This window comes from Benincasa hispida, chromosome 6 (assembly GCF_009727055.1).
Source record: "Benincasa hispida cultivar B227 chromosome 6, ASM972705v1, whole genome shotgun sequence".
NCBI lineage: Eukaryota > Viridiplantae > Streptophyta > Magnoliopsida > Cucurbitales > Cucurbitaceae > Benincasa > Benincasa hispida.
In genome coordinates, this window is record NC_052354.1 from 51,182,051 (window position 1) to 51,203,157 (window position 21,107).

At 34.4% G+C, this 21,107-nt stretch overlaps 2 protein-coding genes across 3 annotated transcripts; both read left to right on the forward strand.

Annotated features, from left to right (window-relative positions):
• Positions 1 to 10,388: 10,388 nt before the first annotated feature.
• LOC120080353 (tRNA N(3)-methylcytidine methyltransferase METTL6) lies at positions 10,389 to 14,308 on the forward strand. The gene is made up of 7 exons (XM_039034996.1): positions 10,389 to 10,714; positions 10,818 to 10,927; positions 12,417 to 12,631; positions 12,720 to 12,802; positions 13,160 to 13,262; positions 13,409 to 13,551; positions 13,786 to 14,308. Exons 1-7 carry the CDS (start codon positions 10,517 to 10,519, stop codon positions 13,885 to 13,887), a joined length of 954 nt encoding a protein of 317 aa, XP_038890924.1. The 5' UTR covers positions 10,389 to 10,516; the 3' UTR covers positions 13,888 to 14,308.
• Positions 14,309 to 17,483: 3,175 nt separating this feature from the next.
• On the forward strand, positions 17,484 to 20,659 carry LOC120080354 (probable prolyl 4-hydroxylase 10). 2 transcript variants are annotated; one of them, XM_039034998.1, is made up of 7 exons: positions 17,484 to 17,740; positions 17,817 to 17,918; positions 18,007 to 18,104; positions 18,779 to 18,908; positions 18,981 to 19,168; positions 19,824 to 19,894; positions 20,475 to 20,659. In XM_039034998.1, the coding sequence occupies exons 2-7, from the start codon at positions 17,866 to 17,868 to the stop codon at positions 20,478 to 20,480; spliced, it is 546 nt and encodes a 181-aa protein (XP_038890926.1). In that variant the 5' UTR covers positions 17,484 to 17,740; positions 17,817 to 17,865; the 3' UTR covers positions 20,481 to 20,659. The 2 variants fall into 2 exon arrangements, with proteins under 2 accessions (XP_038890926.1, XP_038890925.1); XM_039034997.1 differs by having other exon boundaries at positions 17,488 to 17,740; positions 17,821 to 17,918.
• The last annotated feature ends 448 nt before the right edge of the window (positions 20,660 to 21,107 follow it).

Consider the following 21,107-nt stretch of genomic DNA (forward strand, 5'->3'; position numbering starts at 1 on the left):
GTGTTAATGGCAAAAAAAAAAAAAAGTTGGAACCTCGTTCAAAAGTATGCCTATTTGTAAGCTACCCCAAGGAAATGAGAGGTGGATACTTCTATGATCCAAGTGAGAATAAAGTGTTTGTATCAAAAAATGTTACCTTCTTGGAAGATGACCACATGAGGGATCATAAGCCACAAAGCCAAATTGTTTTTAAGTGAAATTTCTAATGAATCTACTGAGACTTCAGTAAGAGTTGTTGAAGGGGTCGATACATCAATAAGAGTTGTTGATGTCAGTTCATCTAATCATCCATCTCAAAAGTTAAGATTACCTCGATGTAGTGGGAGGGTTATGAACCCACCTGTATGCTACATGGGTTGAACAGAAGCCTAAAACATCACAACTGATGATGGAGTTGAGGATCTGTTGTCTTATAAACAAGCAATAGAAGATGTTGACCAGGATGAATGGATTAAAGCCATGAAACAAGAAATGGAGTCCATGTACTTCAATTATATCTGGGAGCTTGTAGATCAACATGATGGGGTAAAACCTATAGGTTGTAAATGGATCTACAAGAGGAAAAGAGGTGTAGATGGAAAGGTACAAACCTTTAAAGCTAGACTTGTGGCAAAGGGTTATACCCAGGTTGAGGGAGTAAACTATGAAGAAACTTTCTCACTTATTGTCATGTTAAAGTTTATTAGAATTCTCTTGTCCGTAGCCACATATTATGAATATGAAATATGGAAAATGGATATCAAGTCTGCCTTTTTGAATGGTAATCTTGAAGAGACCTTCTACATGAATCAATCAGAAGGATTCAATGAATAAGATCAAGAGCAAAAGGTTTTCAAGCTTAATCAGTCAATTTATGGACTTAAACAAGCATCTCGATCTTGGAATATAAGATTTAATGTTGCGATCAAATCTTATGGCTTTGATAAAATGTTGATGAGCCTTGTGTTTACAAGAAAATCATCAACAACTCAGTAGCTTTCCTCATGCTGTATGTGGATGATGATATCCTACTCATTGGGAATGATGTAGGTTTTCTGACTGATGTAAAGAAATGGATAGCCGCCCAATTCCAAATGAAAGATTTGGGAGAGGCGCAGTTTGTTCTAGGGATCTAGATTATAAGGGATCGTAAGAACAAAAGGTTGGCTTTGTCTCAGGCATCCTATATTGACAAGATGCTTGTTAGATATTCAATGCACAATTCCAAGAAGGGTTTATTACCTTCCAGACATAGAATTGTATTGTCTAAGGAACAGTATCCTAAGACTCCTCAAGAGGTTAAGGAAATGAGGCGAATTCCTTATACATCGGCTGTTGGTAGCCTTATGTATGCAACATTATGTACTAGACCTGATATTTGCTGTGTAATAAAGATTTTCAGTCGATATCAGTCCAATCCAGGATTAGATCACTAAACGCTGGTCAAAACGATCCTCAAATATCTTCGAAGACCGATGGACTATATACTCGTGTATGGAGATAAGGATTTGATCCTTATAGGATACATAGACTTTGACTTTCAGACTAATCGGGATTCTCAGAAATCCATACCAGGGTCAGTGTTTACTCTGAATGGAGGAGCTATAGTAAGGCGAAGCATCAAGCAAGGATGCATCGCTGACTCCACTATGGAAGCCGAATATGTAGTTGCTTGTGAAGTTGCTAAAAAAGCTATATGGCTTAAGAAGTCACCGAAGAGGCAAGCACATGAATTCCAAATATATCTTTGCCCATCACACTTTATTGTGATAATAGTGGTATTGTGACAAATTCTAAGGAATCTAGGAGTCACCGAAGAGGCAAGCACATGAAGCGAAAATATCATTTGATTCGGGAGATTGTGCATCGAGGTGACGTGACTGTCATGAAGATTTCTTTGGAGCACAACGTTGCTGATCCGTTTATAAAGGCTCTCGCAGCTAAAGTGTTTGAGAGTCATCTAGAAACTCTGGGTCTACGAGATATGCAACATATTGTTTAGGGCAAGTGGAAGATGTTACTAGGGTATAGTGTATGCCCTAGTTTATTGTGATTTTGTAGTTTATTTGTATTGTACATTAGGCTCTCTAAGCTTTACGACAAGTGTTACAAATGATCTGATCATGATCATTCATGTAGAGACATATGAGTGAGGATATCCTATACAAAGAGTTTGGATAAAACCAGACCACGAAATGATTAGTCTCTCTTTATATAACGTTGTTAATAATAGAGACTTATATTTCACTAAGATGACCATAGGTGACATTACCTGAATCCTAAGTGAGTTGTAAATCCCTGCTCATGAAGGCGGTCTTTTGATTTGTATGGGTGAGAGTGGCTACCAACTCAATAAGCCTACCATTTTTTGGGATTCGTTTGACTGGGAAGTTGGGAATACAGCTACACGAGACAGAATTCACTCCTTCCCCGATGCAAGGGCAAGTAGATAAATTGCTCCTTAAGGGCTAATTTCGGGTCTTGAACATAGTGGCCACACCCTCTCCTGGCCCAAGAGGGACTTGATCATAGTTGGACTTCTCAACCCATTCACAAATTTAGTTACTCATGCATGGTGTGGAAAGACTGATCATAAATTGAAATGAAGTTTTCATTTTTGCAAATAAAGTGTTTGAGTACAAAACAATAAATGGTGTAAGAAGTATCAAGCCAGGTAAGAAATGTCTTGCTTCCTCTTGCTTTTTACACTACTCTTATCACTTCAATTCTTTCCCAAGTTGTTAACTCTTGCTCTCGCAAGGGTTTGGTGTCTCTCCTCTGTGTTGTTTCTGGCAGTCTCTCGACCTCTCCGAAAATTAATTTCTTCTCAAGAATTCCCTTCCCTCGGCTTCGACTCGCTTCCTCGCTTGGAAGTCCTCCTGGTTTAGTAGCATTGGGTATTTATAGACTTCCAGATCAAACAGCTCTTCTCACTAATGATTGTGTGGATGGGCAACATTCATTTCCATACCGTGTTGCGTCGTCAGATAGTCACCAGAAGCTCAATGCATTTACAACAGTATGGTCTTCAACGGTCATCAACTGAATTTTCTATTCGACCGTTATTAGCTTTACGTCCCATCATGTTTCATTACATTAGGCTACCGCCTTTATGTAAAGTCATCACGCGATCATCTTTGAGGTACCCCTGGATCGAAAACTCAGAATGCACTATCACATTGTACCTACACAGAATGACACAATTTAATTATTTATCCGATGAGTGTTAACGATCGCAATTTTTCTTTTAGTTTGGCGCATTCAATCGCAATATTGCCTATTCTCCATCGTTTTCTCCCATTGTTTTAATAGTTTGAGCTTTAATAACTTATATTTCTACTAGTTATCAATGATCGTTTAGACTTGCATTGTTTAAATTTAGTGAGTTAAACGATCAAGTAGCCTCCATGCTTCATCGCATAGTCAAAGGTACTCGATCGTAGATAAACGATCGTGGTTACTTGCCCAATTTACTAAACGATCAAGAAGAAGTCTTTGCCCATGTGGTTCAAGACCCGATTCACTTGTGAATCAGTTTGCTCGATGGTTTTATGTAATAGATAGAATTTAATTTTCGGTTTTGAGGCTAATCATCTAGTCCATTAGTTTTGTGAATGTACATAAGATGTATGTTTTATTATATGTCATATGGTATGCCATATAGTTGAAATCCCACCTTAGATTATGCATTGGTCATGCATCATCTCTATATTGTAAATGTTATGATATAGTAGTTTGCATGATTAAGATTAATTCAAGAGCATGCTCATACATCATATAATATAAGAGTTATATTTATGCATGCATTAAGCATATTCATGCATCATCTTTATATTACAAGTGTTATAATATAAGGGTGTATGGAAGCATGTATGCTTAGTTCATTATCAAGTATATAAGAGTTATATATAGTAATGAATGGACATTGCATGAAGTATGACACTTAGATTAAATTTATAAGAGTTATAATACCTAGTTATGCATAGCAATGAGAATGGTTTTGGTTGTTTCTTTTATAGGAGTTATAAGGGAAATTAGAACTAAAATCAATAAGAAAGACATGCATGCAAACTTAGGCCTGAATCATGTTTTTAAAAGAGTTTTAAAACTTGATGGAGATAGACCTAAGATCACGGTTCTAATGAGATTAGAAACCTAAGATTTAATCTTTTAATTAGTTTAATAGGATTAAATTGACTAATAAAAGATTAAATATGTAGCAAATCTATCTATAAGGGACCTTTTGTCTTAGACGGGTTCTGTCTAGGTTGGGGTACTTAAGCTGACGGAAATGGAACACCTCTACCTAAGAACCTATCTGGAAAGGTGAATTAGATAGATTTGATGAATGCATGCAAATTTGAGGATAGTCCGTTAAAGAGTTTAATGAGACTTGACTTGAACTTGTTTAATTTCAAAGACAAGAGTTGTTTTTTAGCAAATTAAACACACTTAGATAAAATCAGTAGCCGAATGATCTAGGTTAATGAACCCCTAGGTAGAACATTTAGTGGGAGGTACTTAGGATATATGATACTTCACTTAAACCTCTTCACGTTTCTCCCTTTATGTTCACACCGTGAGATCTATCCTCGGCCTCGAGGCACCCTGGGAGTGTCCCCCTAAAGAATGGTATTTGTGTAGGTCAATACCAAGATGAATGAAGAGAATGTTCATAGTAAGTGGGAGCGGGACGTGTGATAACATATCCCACGATCTCTCTCATTAGGTTGGATAATGTTTTTGTGCATCACCTCGAGGCACCCTGGGAGTGTTCCCCTATAGGATGGCAGTTTTACACAACTCTTCATCTGATCTCCTGTATAGGATAAGGTCGCTTTAGTCTCTTGTCCTAATATGCTTTTTCCCTACGGTGGGCGCATTAGGGCGGGACTCTAGGGCCGAAAATGAGGGGTTACACTTACGCAGAATTGTTGAAGGTTTTGGATAAAAAAATGGTGACTGTTAGTGTCAGTTACAAGAGTTGTTTCTGCTTAATGGTTGAGAATGTCTCATCCTAATGAAGGGGCATTTGATCACCCCACTAGTGACTTTTGACCTACCTCACTGGGGCAACATTGCGAAATAGATGTCTTTTCACTTAAGGTACATGGAAACTATTTTGCTAAAACTAAAATTGGTGTTAATAGTGGTAATGTATAGACTCATTAAGTTTGTTTTTTACCAGCAACGTTAGAATGGCTACAACCACATTAGATCTTTTAAGTGCCGATAAGTTGACTGGCGAGAATTAAGCTAGATGGAAACACACGATAACTACAATACTGATCATTGATGATCTTAGGTTCGTTCTTACAGAGGAATGTCCTCCTATTCCAACTCAGAACGAAACTTGAAATGTTCGGGAGGCTTATGAGAGATGGACACAGGCAAACGAGAAGGCCCAAGCTTACATCTTGGCTAGTCTAAATGATGTTTTGGCCAAGTGTAGGATTGTATCAACAGTAGTGGAAGTACAAGGATCATCTAAGCACTCAAATTCACTAATTTTGGCATAATATAAAGCATGCTTTGCAGAAAAAAGTGAGTTTCAAGACATACCTCTTGTAGAATTTCTTCAAAGCTCCCTCACCAGCTGCAATTTTCTCCAAATCTTGTTGTAGACCACCTCAAGGTCTTCCCCGCTATTCTTTTGGTGCTCTAGATTGAGTTGTGGGACTCAAAACAAGCTTGAATCAAGGGTAAAAGGAGAAAAGTTCACTGCAGTAACCTTGTTGAAGAACCTTTCTTCAAACCGAATTTTCTCTAAAACTCTCTATGGATTGCATGCTCGATTTTCACTTCAATCTCTTCATTATATTACAGATCAACATGTAAAGAGAAGAGTTCAACTCATGCTCGGAGAAGACAAGGCAAAAAGATGTAATATGTGTGAGCTACTTCAAAGATGGATAATAGAAAATCTTCATTTTCTATTTAAGTGTTTTGTTTTGTTTTCCTTTTTCAATTTTATCTCAAAAATCAAAATTTGATTTTATAAAATCTATTTTGATTTTAAAAAATAAAAATTAATTAATTTCATAAATTAATTATTAAATAAAACTTCACATAATCCATCTTTATATAATAAATCAATTATTTAAAATAAAATTCTCCTAATCTATTTAATTCTAAAATTAAACATATATTATATCTTATATAATTACTAATTCCTATCTAATTTTTTTCAATTAACTTATCACAGCTATTCTAGAGCTAGCGTTACGACTAGTAGGGGGACCTCGCGAACCTACAGAATCAGGGCTTCAAGATCCGAGATTAATTGACTAACTCACTAGACCAAATTAATCCCAAATTGACTAAACTCACTAGACCAAATTAATCTCCATTCGTTAACTAATGGGTTACTCCACTAAAGCCCATAGTTGCACTCCTCTCACTGTAGATATATTATGTCCACATGATTTAACCATAATCAGCAAGTCGACCTTTCACAGGTTGTTCGTAATAATGGTTGGGTCAAATATCTGTTTTACTCCAAAGATTATGTCTTATTCCTCAAGTCCCTATTGATCCTCTAATGAACAACTGATTTGTGATTCAATCACCAAACCAAACTCTCTCAGCCCAGTGAGAGGGTGGGGCCCCTTGTTCAAGACCTGGATTCAGTACTTGAGAGAACAACCTTTCTCCTATCCCTAAATCAGGTAGGCATGAACTTCATCTTGCACCCTATGTCCTCAACTATCTATCCAGTTTTACCCCTGAAATAAGAGTCTTATTGAGCCAGCACTGTTGAGACAACCCTCAACTATGCAAATCTAAAGGAAATCCTGAATAAACAAGAGTTCATAGTTAGCTCAGGATTAAGATTTGAGTTACCTAGGTTATCTAGGTGAAATAGTCAATCTTAAATAGTAAATAACGTTATAAAGTAAGAGTGACTTATGTCTTGGTCTTGATCTTATGCAAACTCATTGCATAGGATGCCCCCACTCCTCATGTCATAACATGTACAAATTAGGATCACATTATATGTAACACTTTACAACTCTTTGTAACAACTACGGAGTAGGTCGGATCCAATGGTGTTACCAAAATAAGGTATCCAACCTCATTTATGTATCATAGATCATTTTGACTATTTACTCAAACTTGATCTACTCTTATGTTTCCACATAAAGTTCAAGTAGTCATACAATAGTCATGGGCCTTAGTTTATTGGATTTAGACTTTCATACAATTTATGAGGTCAATAACAAGTATATTGATAATAGAAAATATTTATTATTTTACAAACTGCGAGTTTTTAGGACATAAAACCCAACATCAAGAAGCATAAGCCTATGGTCTTAGCACGTGAGATCATGGAGTTCTTACAGGGAATGTTCGAATAACCGTCTAGACAGCTTAAGCATGAAGCTCTGAAATGCATCTTCAACTCCAAAATGGAGGAGGGTACATCTGTTTGTGAACATGTTCTAAACATGATGGTCCACTTCAATGTGGCAGAGATGAATGGGTCACACATCGATGAGGGCAACAAGGTTAGCATTATTCTGCACTCATTGCCAGATAGCTTCCTGCACTTTGTCAGTAATGCTATACTGAACAAAGTTGACTATACCCTTACAACTCTCCTCAACGAGTTACAGACATTCCAATTCTTGCTGAAAAGTAAGGAGAAAAAGGTTGGTGAGGCAAATTTTACTTCATCATCAAAGAATTTCCATCGAGGTTTGACCTCTAGAACTAAGTCTGCATGTTCTATCTCTCACACTTCCAAGTGGAAGAAGAAGAAGAGTGGTAAGGGAAAAGGGAAGACAGTGGGGTAGGCGACCAACGTCAGTTGACAAAGGAAAATGTTTCCATTGCAACCAGGAAGGGCACTGGAAGCGAAATTGTCCTCGCTGGATAAAGGAGAAGAAGAATGGACTTCTAAGCGAGTTAGAAGAAAATTCTTTACTTATGTGCGAGTCATGTCTTGAAGGCAAGATGACTAAAAGACCTTTTATTGGAAAAGGTTATCGAACTAAAGAGTCTTTAGAGTTAGTGCATTTAGACCTTTATGGTCCGATGAATGTGCAAGCCAGGGAGGCTATGAGTATTTCATCACTTTTACTGATGATTACTCTCGATATGAGTATGTTAATTTGGCAAGGGAAGTCTGAATCCTTTGAAAAGTTTAGAGAGTTCAAGGCTGAAGTTGAAAACCCATTGGATAGACAGATTAAAATACTTCGATCGGATCGGGGTGGAGAGTTTTTGGATTATGAGTTCCAGAACTATATGATAGAACATGAAATCATTTGCCAACTCTTAGTGTTGGATACACCTTAACAGAATGGTGTGTCGAAGAGGAGAAATAGAACCTTGTTGGACATAGTTCGGTCGTTGATATGTGTGCCTCATGGCAGCTTCCTAGACTTGTTTTGGGGGATTTTAATGTTATTCATGGGGAGATGGAGGTCGTTGATGTGTGTGCCTCGTAGTAGTTAGGAGGATTTTGGTGGTTGCTCTAGCTTGAGGGAGATGGAGGAGTTTGTTGAGGCGTTATTGGAGGCAGATCTAGTTGAGTTGGGTGTGACAGGTAACTGGTTTACTTGGACTAGTAAAATTCAGAGGAATGGTATCTTGCGTCGATTGGATTGTTATTTGTCTAATGAGGCGTGGAAGGTAGCTTTTCCATATTCGGAGGTTAGGGTTGGCCAGTGGGGGATTTGTAATCGAAGACAAGGAGTAAACCGCCTCCTACGTTTCGCTATTTTTCTCATTGGGCAGAGGCTGATGGTTTTATTGATACTATCAGGTCAGTGTGGAGAAGGTCTGAGGATGTGTCTCCTATGGTTAGCTTTGTGCAAAATTTGAAGGTAATAAAGTAGGTTTTGCATGCATCGTCGTAGGCGTATCTCTGTCTTATTTGATGAGGTGCGGGTGGCTAGGCAGATTATGGAGGCTACTCAGGCTAAGGTGGAGAGGGATTCTTACTTAGAGTCGGAATGTGCAAAGGCGGCTTGGGCCACTGAGGTGTTCTGGTTAGTGGCTAGATTGGAGAAGGCGTCGCTCCGGCAGAAGGCCAGGGAGAGGTGGCTGAGGTAGGTGATATGAACACGACATTTTTGGTGTGAGCGTGTGGGCCTGACTCATTTGGTTTTGGGCTATAAGAAGGGCAGATGGAAGTCGCGTTGTGTGTAGAAGGTAGTCCTTCAGAAGGCATACGATTTGGTCAATTGAGATTTTCTGTTTGATGTGTTGCTGGCTATAGGTACGCCCCTTCAATTTTTTAGTTGGGTGAAGGCTTGTGTTACTTCACCTACACTTTTTGTGATGATTAATGGTTCCCTTGAGAGGTTTTTTCCTGGTAAGAAGGGGTTGAGGCAGGGGGATCTGTTGTCTTCTTTTTTGTTTGTGATGGTGATGGAGGTCTTGTCCAGGTTGTTGAATAAACCTCCTGTGTGGTTTAGGTTCCATGATCAGTGTAAGCGTGTGTGCCTGACTCATTTGGTTTTTGAAGACGATTTGATGATTTTTTGTGCAGCTGAGAGGGATTCTTTGGAGTTTATGAGGCAGGTCCTGGCGGATTTTGCAAGGCTATCTGGATTAGTTGCAAATGTTGGGAAGAGTTCCATGTTTGTTGCGAGTGTGGAGTCTGGTGAGGCGGAGGAACTAGCTGCATTTATGGGATTCTCTCTTGGTTCGCTATCTGTTAAGTATCTAGGGTTACCTTTATTAGCTGGTCGATTGAGGGCTGTGGATTGTGCGCCTTTGATACAGAGGATTACAGCTCGTATTAGAAGCTGGGCGGCATGGTCCCTCTCTTTTTCTGGTGAGGTGTCTTCTGTGTGGGGGAGGTGTGAAGTCGCAGGATCATTTATTTTCTGAGTGTGGGTTTGGGAGAGAGGTGCAGTCTAGTGTGTTGCATCAGTTGGGTTCATCGCATTGGGTGGCAAGTTGGGATGTCGAGTTGAGTTAGTTGTGCCGAGTGGGGCCGGATAAGGGGGTGTGTAGTAAGTTATTCCGTGTATTCTGGTGTACTTCCATCTACTACATCTGGTAGAAGCATAATCAGCGACTGAATGGAGGTCGACCAAGGTCGGTGTCTGCTCTGTTTCACCTTATGGTCTCTACGGTCGGTGCTCGAACTACTTCTTGACGGGTTGATCTTCTTGGGTCTTATATAGTGTATTTACGGATGCTTTTCTTCTTTTTGAACTTGTTGTTGCTCTTTGTTTTGCTGTTGTCCTTAGTTGTGGGGTTTTGGTTTCTTTTCTCTAATTGGTGGTTTGTGAGTTTTTGTGTTTATGTTTTGGTTATGTTCTGGTCTTATATTGTTGGCTTTATTTTCATATTGTTCCCTTGTCTTTACTAATCTTTGATGTCTTGATCCCAGACTATGGGATCCTATGTTGTTGTCAACTATTCTTTAAAAAAAAATAATAATAAAAAGAAGGAATGAGTGGAACAAAATTGGAGCGTGATTCAAATTTCAGTCTTCCAGAATTTGCTCGACTTTCTTTCTCTTTACAAATTTGGTGGAGAATTGCTTGATTCTGAAGCTTCAATTTCGAAGAACTGAATGGGGGAAGCCGCTGAATATTTCTCAAAAGACTTCGAATGGAACGATCTTCGAATTCGAGTTGAGAATGACCCGCTTTTGCAGTACCATTTGCTTCCATTTGAGCCCTCCAATTCCGTTCCTTCAGTTTCTCCAGAAGCCGATTCAGACGCATGGAGCCGCTTTCACCTTCGCCACTCCTCTGGCAAATTCTTCAAGGTTTCGATTCCTTTTAGCATTCTGAACAATTTTTCGTTTTCATACCAACCTAACTTTGTTGTTTCTCTAGGTTATGATTTCATTACTTTATGTTTGGTTTCAGGAAAGGCGGTATTTGTTGAAGGAATTCCCGGAACTAGTTTCCTGTAAGAAGTATTGTAAAGTTTTGGAGGTGGGTTGTGGTAATGGAAGCACTGTTATTCCAATCTTGCGGTAACCCCCAACGTATTCAACTTTCCCTCTGCTTTATTTCTTATTGATGTTCATCAATTTTGTTTGGTTTTTGTTTTTAGAAATTTAGTTGATAAAAACTTTTTGCTTTGTGTTTGCTTATATGAAATATTATTCAAAAACCTTCTCGTTGAAATTAAATTAGGAAGTAGAGAAGAATCAGTGTAAATGGGATAACTCTTTTAGAAATTAGAACAGAAGATTAATAAGAAAAATGTTATCGAACGGGCTCTTAAAGCTTCCACATTTTCTAACTTGCTCTTTTAATTACGCCAATGTCTCTATGTGATATGTTATTGTTATTGTTGTTTAGGTTAGCTTCCTTCTGGGGTGAAAACTAAAAAGGAACATTTTTGTAGGAAGAACATCTTTATAAGACATAGACGAACATAATCTATATCCCTCCTTCTCGATTTCGTTAAAACAAGTTCAATAGCTTGTTTTAGGGTCTTTCATGTAATCTCATAACATGTTCCATTCTCAATGAGTTAGAAGCGAGAGGTGCCACATTATAAGAGAGAATTTTTTGACAGACATTACAAGAGATTATTGATCCTTCACTTCCTTGTGAGATCTTGATTCTGGACATCCTACTCTATGCAGGTTCTCCTTTGTATCTATGGTAGGATATGCTCATATAACCATATACTGTTCTTATTCCATTAGAAATCCAAAGTTCTCATTTAGATCGATATTCATCTACTTAATTAATAAAGTTAGAGCTTATAGAAAACAATGATAATCGAGTGGCCAAGTTTAGCCATTTACTGAGGGTCTATGGAAATGACCTTTTGGTTTTAACACCAAAACCAATTATAATGGAGCATGGTCATGTCATTTTGCTTAAGTCTCTGTCAGGATCCTTCCTAACAAGAACAAACTGAACAAGGAATGGACTCAAGAACAATCCAGCATAAAAATATATTAAAATATTAAAGGAAATAGTAACAAGATAATAATCAGCACATTCTAGAGGGCTAAAATCCCTCTCCCAGATTCCCAATTAGGAAATCCCGCTAAATTCTTCACACCTTTCTCCAACCCCTCTCTTTCTATTTATAACAAAAAGACCTAACCAACTTGCTAACTATTTACTAATATGCCCCAACTAATAACTATACTGATATTCTACTAATACTCTTATTATTTCTATAACTAGGGGCCTTACAGTCTCCTAACCTAGATGAAAGATGATGTGTATTTCATACATTTTTCTAACTCTGTTCAAGAGTTGAATCATATATATTCCTTCATGAAACTTCATTAGGTTTTATGAATGCATTTTGTGTGGGCAAAGAATATGGAATCAAACACAGCCTTCACAATGTTTTATGGACATCCCAATACTTGTAGTGCATTTGTATGGTCATGATAAAAGAGATTTGAACCATCAAATAGGGCCTTTGAGTGGTAGATCTTATTGCTAGCAATTCATTATCCTTTCACATGATAACGTGTTTTTTTTTGGTAGCGGGAACGAGAATATCGTCATCTATGCTTGTGATTGTAGCACAGAAACTCTTGAGAGAGCTAAAGAGATTTTAAATGAGGCCGGCATTGCATCATTAAAAGATCGATTCTGTCCGTTCTATTGTGATTTTTCTATTAGTAAGTTTCCAACATGGTTGGCCTGCAATTCATGCCGTGCAAACACTTTCCAAATGCAGCCAAGTTTTACTACTCCAGGTTGTTATTTTGCATATGGATTTGGATTCATTAACTGCAAGATTATTGCTGTCCTTACACCCTTGTCTATCTTTCTCTATGTTTGCAGAGAATGATGGATCTCATGCCACAGGATCATGTGCATTAGAAGAAAGTGGATGTTGCATTGGTGGGGTTGATTTTCTTACTTTGGTATGCACCTCTTTTGATATCTTAATATAATTACATCAATTTTATCAAAGGCATTGGCCTGCAAAAAACAAAAAAAAATTATACACTTTGAATTTTGATTCCTGATAGTCGTGGAACATTTTATATTTGGAAAAAAATTAACCAAAAATATTTAGAAAAAGGTGTGCTTTCTAAAATGCTACCTGTGCTACACCTATTGTTTTGATATTGATCTAGATTCTAAGTTTCCAACCAACATCACTAAGGGAAAAAACAAATAATATGTTGTGTAACATTAACAAACTTCCTTCAGTTTTAATGTTTTCTTGAATCTTGGTAATGACAGTTAGAATGTTCTATGGCTATTCACTATTTCAGATATTTACATTATCAGCAGTGCCTCTCCAAAGGATGCCAGCATCGATCAGAGAATGCTTTACGGTTTTGAAGCCTGGAGGCCTGCTCTTATTTCGGGATTATGGTAATCGATTATGGTCAGACTAATGATATTTTAGTTTGCTTTAAATTCTAAGTAAATAAATTTTCTTTTCCAAGTTCTTTCCAGGCACATGTAATTTGTCTGTCTCAAACATTCTGCTGATCAATGTTCGGTTTAATGGAATACAGGTCTGTATGATATGACTATGCTCCGATTTGGGCAAGATCAAAGAGTAGGATTCAGGGAATACGTCAGATTAGATGGAACACGTTCTTATTTCTTCTGCTTAAACACCTTGAGAGATCTGTTTGTCAATGCAGGCTTTGTCGAGGTACTTATTTTGTTTTGAGAAGTATCAATTTAGGGATGAAATAGGATTCAAATTTAGGTATAAATGAAATGATAATTACTATTAGTATGTAGCTTGTTGTATGGTTCATATCCCATCTGCTTACAACATGTCAACAATGATGATGTACGGTCACTGACCTTATTAAGTATATATTGAGTTGAGCAAATAATCGATACCACCCCGACTAACTTTAATGCACAACTATTGTTGTAGCTCGAGCTGGAATATTGTTGTGTGAGGTCCTTGAATCGCCGAAATGGAAAGAGCATGGAGAGGGTGTGGGTTCATGGAAAATTTCAGAAGCCTGTCTCATGAATCAAGCTAGAGCCACAGAGCAACATTTGGAGTTTCTTGGTAAGTGATTGTGAATTTTCCTTAAAAAGATAATGATGATGGATTGAATAGCCCTTTGATGGCTCTAATGGCAACCCCGTGACACAATGGCTTTTGGGATATTTAGACCTACCTACCAACCTCACAAGATGTTGGGTTGAAGTCTAGAAGCCAGCCTCGAGATGAGCGAGTCTTCTATGAAATTAGTGAGATGGCTCATGAGCATAATGTGGGATCAGAGCCCCTAAAAAACTTTGATTTATAAAAAAAATAAACAAAAAATTTTGATTCACCATGAATCTGGATGAAGTATGAGGATATTTTTTTTACTTTAATTAGAGGAGTTTAGTGATGTTCCCTTGATTATGTGAGAAAATTGGAAGGGTTACAATTGGTACTGAAAGTTCTTAATGGGTGAAATTTGTGTGTATTAGATGGAGTTGACTTGTTTTCATGCAAAACATTAGAGCCACGAATGGAAAGGTGCCAACCTGAGCTTAGTTTAAATGACATAAACTATGTGTTCTGGATCAAAATGTCAGAGTTTCGAACCCTCCACCTAATATATTATCAAGTTAAAAAAAGAGGGAAGAGTAAGGTTTAAATATTACTTTGGTCTCCGTACTTTTATTTTTGGTTCATTTTAGTCATCGTATTTTCAAAATGTTCATTTTGGTCCTTGTACTTTTAACTTTTGAGCATTTTGGTTCTTACATTTTTAAAAAGTGAATATTTTGGTCCATTTTCATTTTTATTTCATTTCTAAGGGATCATAATGGTTACATTTTAAAAGTATAGGAATCAAAATAAACAAAAGTTGAAAGGGTAAGAATCAAAAGGTTTAAATCTTATTTTGGTCCTTGAACTTTGAACAATATTCTATTTTGGTCCCTAAAACTTTAAAAATGTTTGTTTTAATCTCTGAACTTTGAATATTGTTTTTATTTTGGTCCTTAAATTTTTAAAAATTGTTTGTTTTAGTTCTTAAACTTTGAAAAAGTACTTATTTTGGTCCTCGTTGCATTAAGATTTTGTTAACTCTTTTACAAAATGGCGTAGTGGTTTGTATTTTTTTTTTTTTATGACTACGCTACCAAATAATTTAGCTACATTAAAAAAATCTAGAGTTTCAATTTTGAATAAAGTGACAAAATAGAAGAATTTAAACAACATTTTTAGTTCAAAATTTTGATCCTCAATATTTTGGTGTGTTGATTGTTAACATTTTACTTCATCTTCATTTCGTTTAATGATCTAGAGCATAGTCATCAAAAAATGTAAGTTCTCTCATATTTTTGTTGAAGAGTTAACAGTAGAGACTATAATAATCATTGTTTAAAAGTTTAAGGACTAAAACGAATGTTTGGGAAAGTTTAGGGACTAAAATAGAACAAGATTTAAAGTTCAAGAATTAAAATAGGATTTAAATCGAATCAAAATGAATATTTTAAAAGTATAGAGACTGAAATGAACCAAAGACAAAAATAGGACAATCAAAGTAGTATTTAAATCTAAAAGTAAATATGTTTTTTTTGTTTAATTCTTTTTGTTCCAACGCAACCAAAGCATGACTATACGTTAACTTATCCAATGCATCAAAGCTGAGCTACAAGAAGATGATTAATTTCAAGTTGTCAACAAGCCACATCGAGAGAACCAACTTATTATGTGATAACCGAACTATCTCAAATCGCCATTGCTTCTAATGCATCCACCTCTCTTCATATAAAATTAAGGTAAGAGTAAACATGACTTAAAAAAAGGGTAAATAAAGATAAATGTGAATATAAAAAGAATTGTATAATAATTTGGAATAAGGCTGAGAGAAAACATATAAATTGGGGCAGACTAAGATATTAAAGAAATTTTTGAAAATTAAGAATTATATTTAATAAATTGACAAAAATATTCTTTTCAAATTAAAAAAAAAAAAGGTAAAAATTGATGTATGTTATGAAAAAGCCATAAATTTGGTGAATGAGAGTTATATTATATGGTGGGCTGACTGTAAATGTAATGTATGTAGCGGATATTGAACAAATATTATCTTAATAATAATAATAATAATAATAATAATAATAAAATAACACTTGGAAACAAATTTAAGAAGAAAAAAATCCGAGAACAACTATAGTACATAAATTTTAAATTAAATTAAAAAAAATATTGTAAGATCTAGAACAGAAAAGAAAATCAAATATATATAACTAAAATATCTTTAAAATTTGATAACGAAAATCTAGAAAACCACATTTCCTTTTTTTTTTTCTTTTTTTTTGAAAAATAAATGAAGGGTGAAATAAGCAAAAAAGAATCTATTACTCACTCAAATATTCTGTTGTCCATATTTGAGTAAATTTCAATTATAAACCTAAAAAGCCCTTGTAAATTAATAATAAGTTTGGTTAAAAAATACTTTTTGGTTTCAAACATTTATGAAAGTAAAACTTTAGTCCTTCGATTTAGTTTATGTACTTTTAGATTTGTAACAATTTAGTTCCTAAACTTTAATAATTAATATTTAGTCCTTCTATTTTGTAATTTGTAGCGATTTAGTCTCAATCGTGTAAAATTTTATAAAATTTAATTAAAAATTTTGTACATGAAGAACAATAAACTAATCGAAGATCAATTTTTTTTTTATAAACTATAATAAAAATTTATTACTAATAAAAATTAATACTTAATTTTGATATATTTTTCATGATAGATACAAATAATGTATAGGATTACATTATTATTTATTAAAATTCAAGAACTAAATTGTTATAAATTTAAAAGCATAGAGACTAACTACCAATTATAGTTCAAGGACTAACTTATCAAATGTTCATGGACTAAAATTCAACCTACCAAATTCTTATGATTTATCTATAATGAGCAAAATAGATATATTATTTTCAATTATTGTAATGTTGATATTTGTTATTATTTATTTTTATGAAATGGATATTTAATATCAAATTTATTATAAGATAATAATTCTAAATTTTGATAAAATAACGTGTTTAATCTAAAATATTTCATCAAGTTCAACAAAAAAAACATATATTATTATAAAAAATTCAATCAGTCAAAATTAGGTTACATTTAATATCTTTTTACATAATTTCACTTTTAAACTTCGGGATATTATTATCTAGATAATTTTGAAATCCGTACGATACAAATTTTCTAATATCATTGAAATTTTTATATATATTTCATATAAAAACATTCATTTATTTTTATTTAAAGTGTTCAAATAATTAATTGATATGATAATATATTAAATAATGTTAAATTTAATTTATTGACTATATCAACTGTTCTCTCATATTTAACTTAGTAATATTTAACTTTGTTTTCTATATAAAATATTTTAAAATCAAACACATATTTAAAGATTAATTATTGCCATATCCAAACATACAACGCACGAATTATCTCCAACACTTAAAATCTAAACATTTAAATTTCAATGTATAATATCCCATGAAACATAAAATAACGAATAATTAAATTTACCAAAATAATTAAAATGGTTAAGATTCTTATTATTCTATAATCGATTTTTACTCAATCCCAAAGCTTAACCCAATCATCATATAAATATATGAATCAGAGCGGCAAATTGTTCCTAATTATCCGAACTAAAACTTTATACATTATTCAAATACGATCTCTGGGTTCAATACCTGTGGATTGTGCATCATCGGCTCTGATTTTGATTTTGGTAACTTTTTGTTGTTGTTGTTGTTGTTCTAGTGATGGGATGAAGACTAAGAAGGGAGGGGATTCGTGGGTTGAGTTCATTTCTTGGGAGCCTAGAGCTTTCATTTGTCACAATTTCTTGGTAAGTTTTCTTTTCCCCCTAGAAATTTTCGGTTTCTTCTTATAAAATGTGTTTGCTGATATTTTAATGGTGTTAGACAGTCGGAGAAAGAATGCTTGCAATTGATTAATCTTGCAAAGCCTCGTATGGGGAAATCACTCGTGTTTGATAGCAAAACTCGCAAGGGTGTAAAGAGCAGGTCTAGATTTGTCACTTCGTTATTTTATAAATTGTTTGTCAGTTAACGCAACTTATATTTATTTGTTTATTCGATCCCATGTTCACAGCTCTCGCACTAGTTCAGGGATGTTTCTGGATAGAGGGCAGAACAAACTCGTCCGTACAATAGAGAAACGAATAGCAGATTTTACGTTCATTCCTGTAGGTAAAGACAATTCCAAAACTTACTTATTACTATGCTATGCTTAATTTCTCAAGCATTTTGTAATAATTTCTCTTTGTTAAGGCTTGCTTGTTTGGGAATTCTTTGAATCACTGTTTTTCAATACTTGTTAATCTTGTCAAATGATACAAGGTAGTGATTATCCATCTTTACAAGGCATTGAATTGTAGTTTTAATGAATAGTTCTTCAAAATAGAGTTTGTAACCGAGCATAATTCTCAAGCAAACCTGTTCTTGTTATGTCCAAAGTGCTCAAGTGGTACATGAATGAACCGAGATAAGGATCCTGAGAATATGAAAGTATGATTAAGAAAATGTGAAAAGAATTGATAGAAGAAGCATGTGAGTGAGAACAAAATATACTAGGTCAAAGGAGTGTAGAGAATGAGCATGTGGGTGAGGACAAAGTATACTAGGTCAAAGGAGGTGTAGAGAATGTCGGGCCATCAAATTTGGATTCTGAATCCTACGTCTGGGATTACAAGCCAAGGTGAACAATTAGCTAAATTTCATGTTGTGGGTTTGTTCTCTATATTCTTGTTTTGAGGCCCAAACCAAAAGGGGCTTTGGTGAGTGAGTCATTCATTTGGTTGTTGATGTCACTGACATTCTTGGTCTTAATACATTTTGGTACTGATAATCACAATTTCAAACAGAGAATGGAGAAGGAATGAGTATTCTGCATTATGAAGTTGGGCAGAAGTTTGATGCTCACCATGATTACTTTGTTGATGAGTTCAGCATCAAAAAAGGGGGCCAAAGAATGGCCACCCTCCTCATATATCTGTAAGATTCTACTTTCACATCTCTTAAAACTCATCTGCCCCTCTCTCTGAATTGGTACCGACACAAATTCAGATCGGATGTCGAAGAAGGCGGCGAGACGGTGTTCCCGGCTGCGAAGCAATGCGTTAGCTCTGCACGATGGTGGAAGAAACTGTCTGAATCTGGTAATGGTGGACTCTCTGTAAAACCAAAAATGGGAGATGCATTATTGTTCTGGAGCATGAAGCCTGATGGTACCTTGGATAGTACAAGTTTGCATGGTTAGTGATATTTACATCACCAAAATCTTAAATATTTCCATCTTGTTTCATTATTATCACCATGTAAAAAGAAAATTGGGGCTGAAAGATATTTCTTTATTCATTCCCACGGTATTTATATACAAGTAAAATAAGTAAATATTGTGTATTACAAATAAATCCCCACAGCTACTGGTAATTACAAAATAACCCTTAATACATCATTATTATTTTGTATTTTTTACTGTATGTAGCTTATTTATGGATTTTGAGTGTATATTTTCTTATATGAGGCTGCAAATACTTGTCTCTATGAACATCTTATTGATGGATTAGACAAAAATTTAGCTTATGAACTAACAATTTTGAATTCCAGTTTGGTTGATGAAAGTTAAACTTGTTTTAATTCTACATTAAGTTATAAATGAATTAAGAGTTCATTAAATACTTTTTAGAGTTGTATGTTAATGGATGAGAATTAGTAATGAATTTAGATATGAAAGTTATAAATCTAGAATGGTCATGGACGGAAGTAATTATGGATGAGGAATGATTATATCCCATGTAGTCCTCTTTTGTTAAAAAAGTTTATTTTCTTTTCTATTGATTATTTATTTGTAAGTGTCCGTTGTATGTTCCTAATATATATATATATATATTTTGTTGTGATATATAGGTTCTTCCCCTGTCATAAAAGGGGAGAAATGGGCATGTGCAAAGTTGATGCGTGTTAAAGAATACAAAAGTGTAAGTAATATAGTACCTTTTAATGATTGTATACACTATATAGATCGTCTATATTTTTCCAAATTAATTAAAGAAGGTGGACAATGTTTTTCCTTTCATTTTAGGTGAACAATTGAGTGATTTTAAAAATTAGTATTCTTAAAAATTTTACTTTTATAATAAGGAATTTTGAATTGCAATAGATTCATAAAACTTAAATTATGCAATAGTTATTTAAAATTTAAAATAAAAAGTGTATGCATGTTAAAAATGTAGTACTATAAAAAGTAATGAGTTACCTTATCTTTTTGGTCTCTAGTTTATAAAATAGGTCAATTTTGTATGTAGGTTTCAAAAAAATGGTATAAACAATTTCAATAAAAAGTACAAATCTATATGATATTTTTCTGAAAGTAATTATTATGTATTAGTTTAAAATCCATTAATCTTTAAATTTATTATAATAATTAATACATTTATAATGCACATATTAAAAAAGAACATTAGTATTGCATGTAGTCATTTGTTATTTGGTTTGATCATTATTTAATTTAATGTCATATTTGACATTATTTTAAGAGAGATTATTTCGGAATTGCAGGGATAATAGAAGTACATCTATTAGTGAAGAAGAGGATGAGAAGAAGCTTATCTTCTTAGTTTAGGGATTTGAGTTTTATGATAGTTGATTAGTTCATGTAATAAATGGTAGCTCATTCATTACATATTTAGTTAGTTGTATAGTTGTTTCTTCATTTGTAAATGAGAAATTTATCATTATTAAAAGTTCAGCTTTAATGTATTTTTTATTCTAAATTTTCCTTTTGATATTTCAATTAATAGTCTCTATAGTTTAAAAAATATTATCGCCCTACTTTTAACTAGAAAAAGTTAATGTGTCAAATTCAAAGTGGAAGAAGTTGGTCCTTAGTTGATATAACATGTGTTCTCGACAAATCTTTCTTTCAATATATTATTAAGATTAGTTTTAGAAAAAATTGTTGAGTAAATATGATTTTTGTTTTTTTTTTCCCTTTCTTTCTTCGTTTTGTTGTTACATGTTTAACTTATCTAAACATCAAAGCTGAACAACACGAAGATAATTATTTTCAACTTTCAACAACCATATATAACCAAACTATCTCAAATAGCCATTGCTTCCAACACAACCACATCTCTCTATATAGAATTAAGGTAAGAGTAAATATGACTCTGAAAAGAGTAAATATTAAAA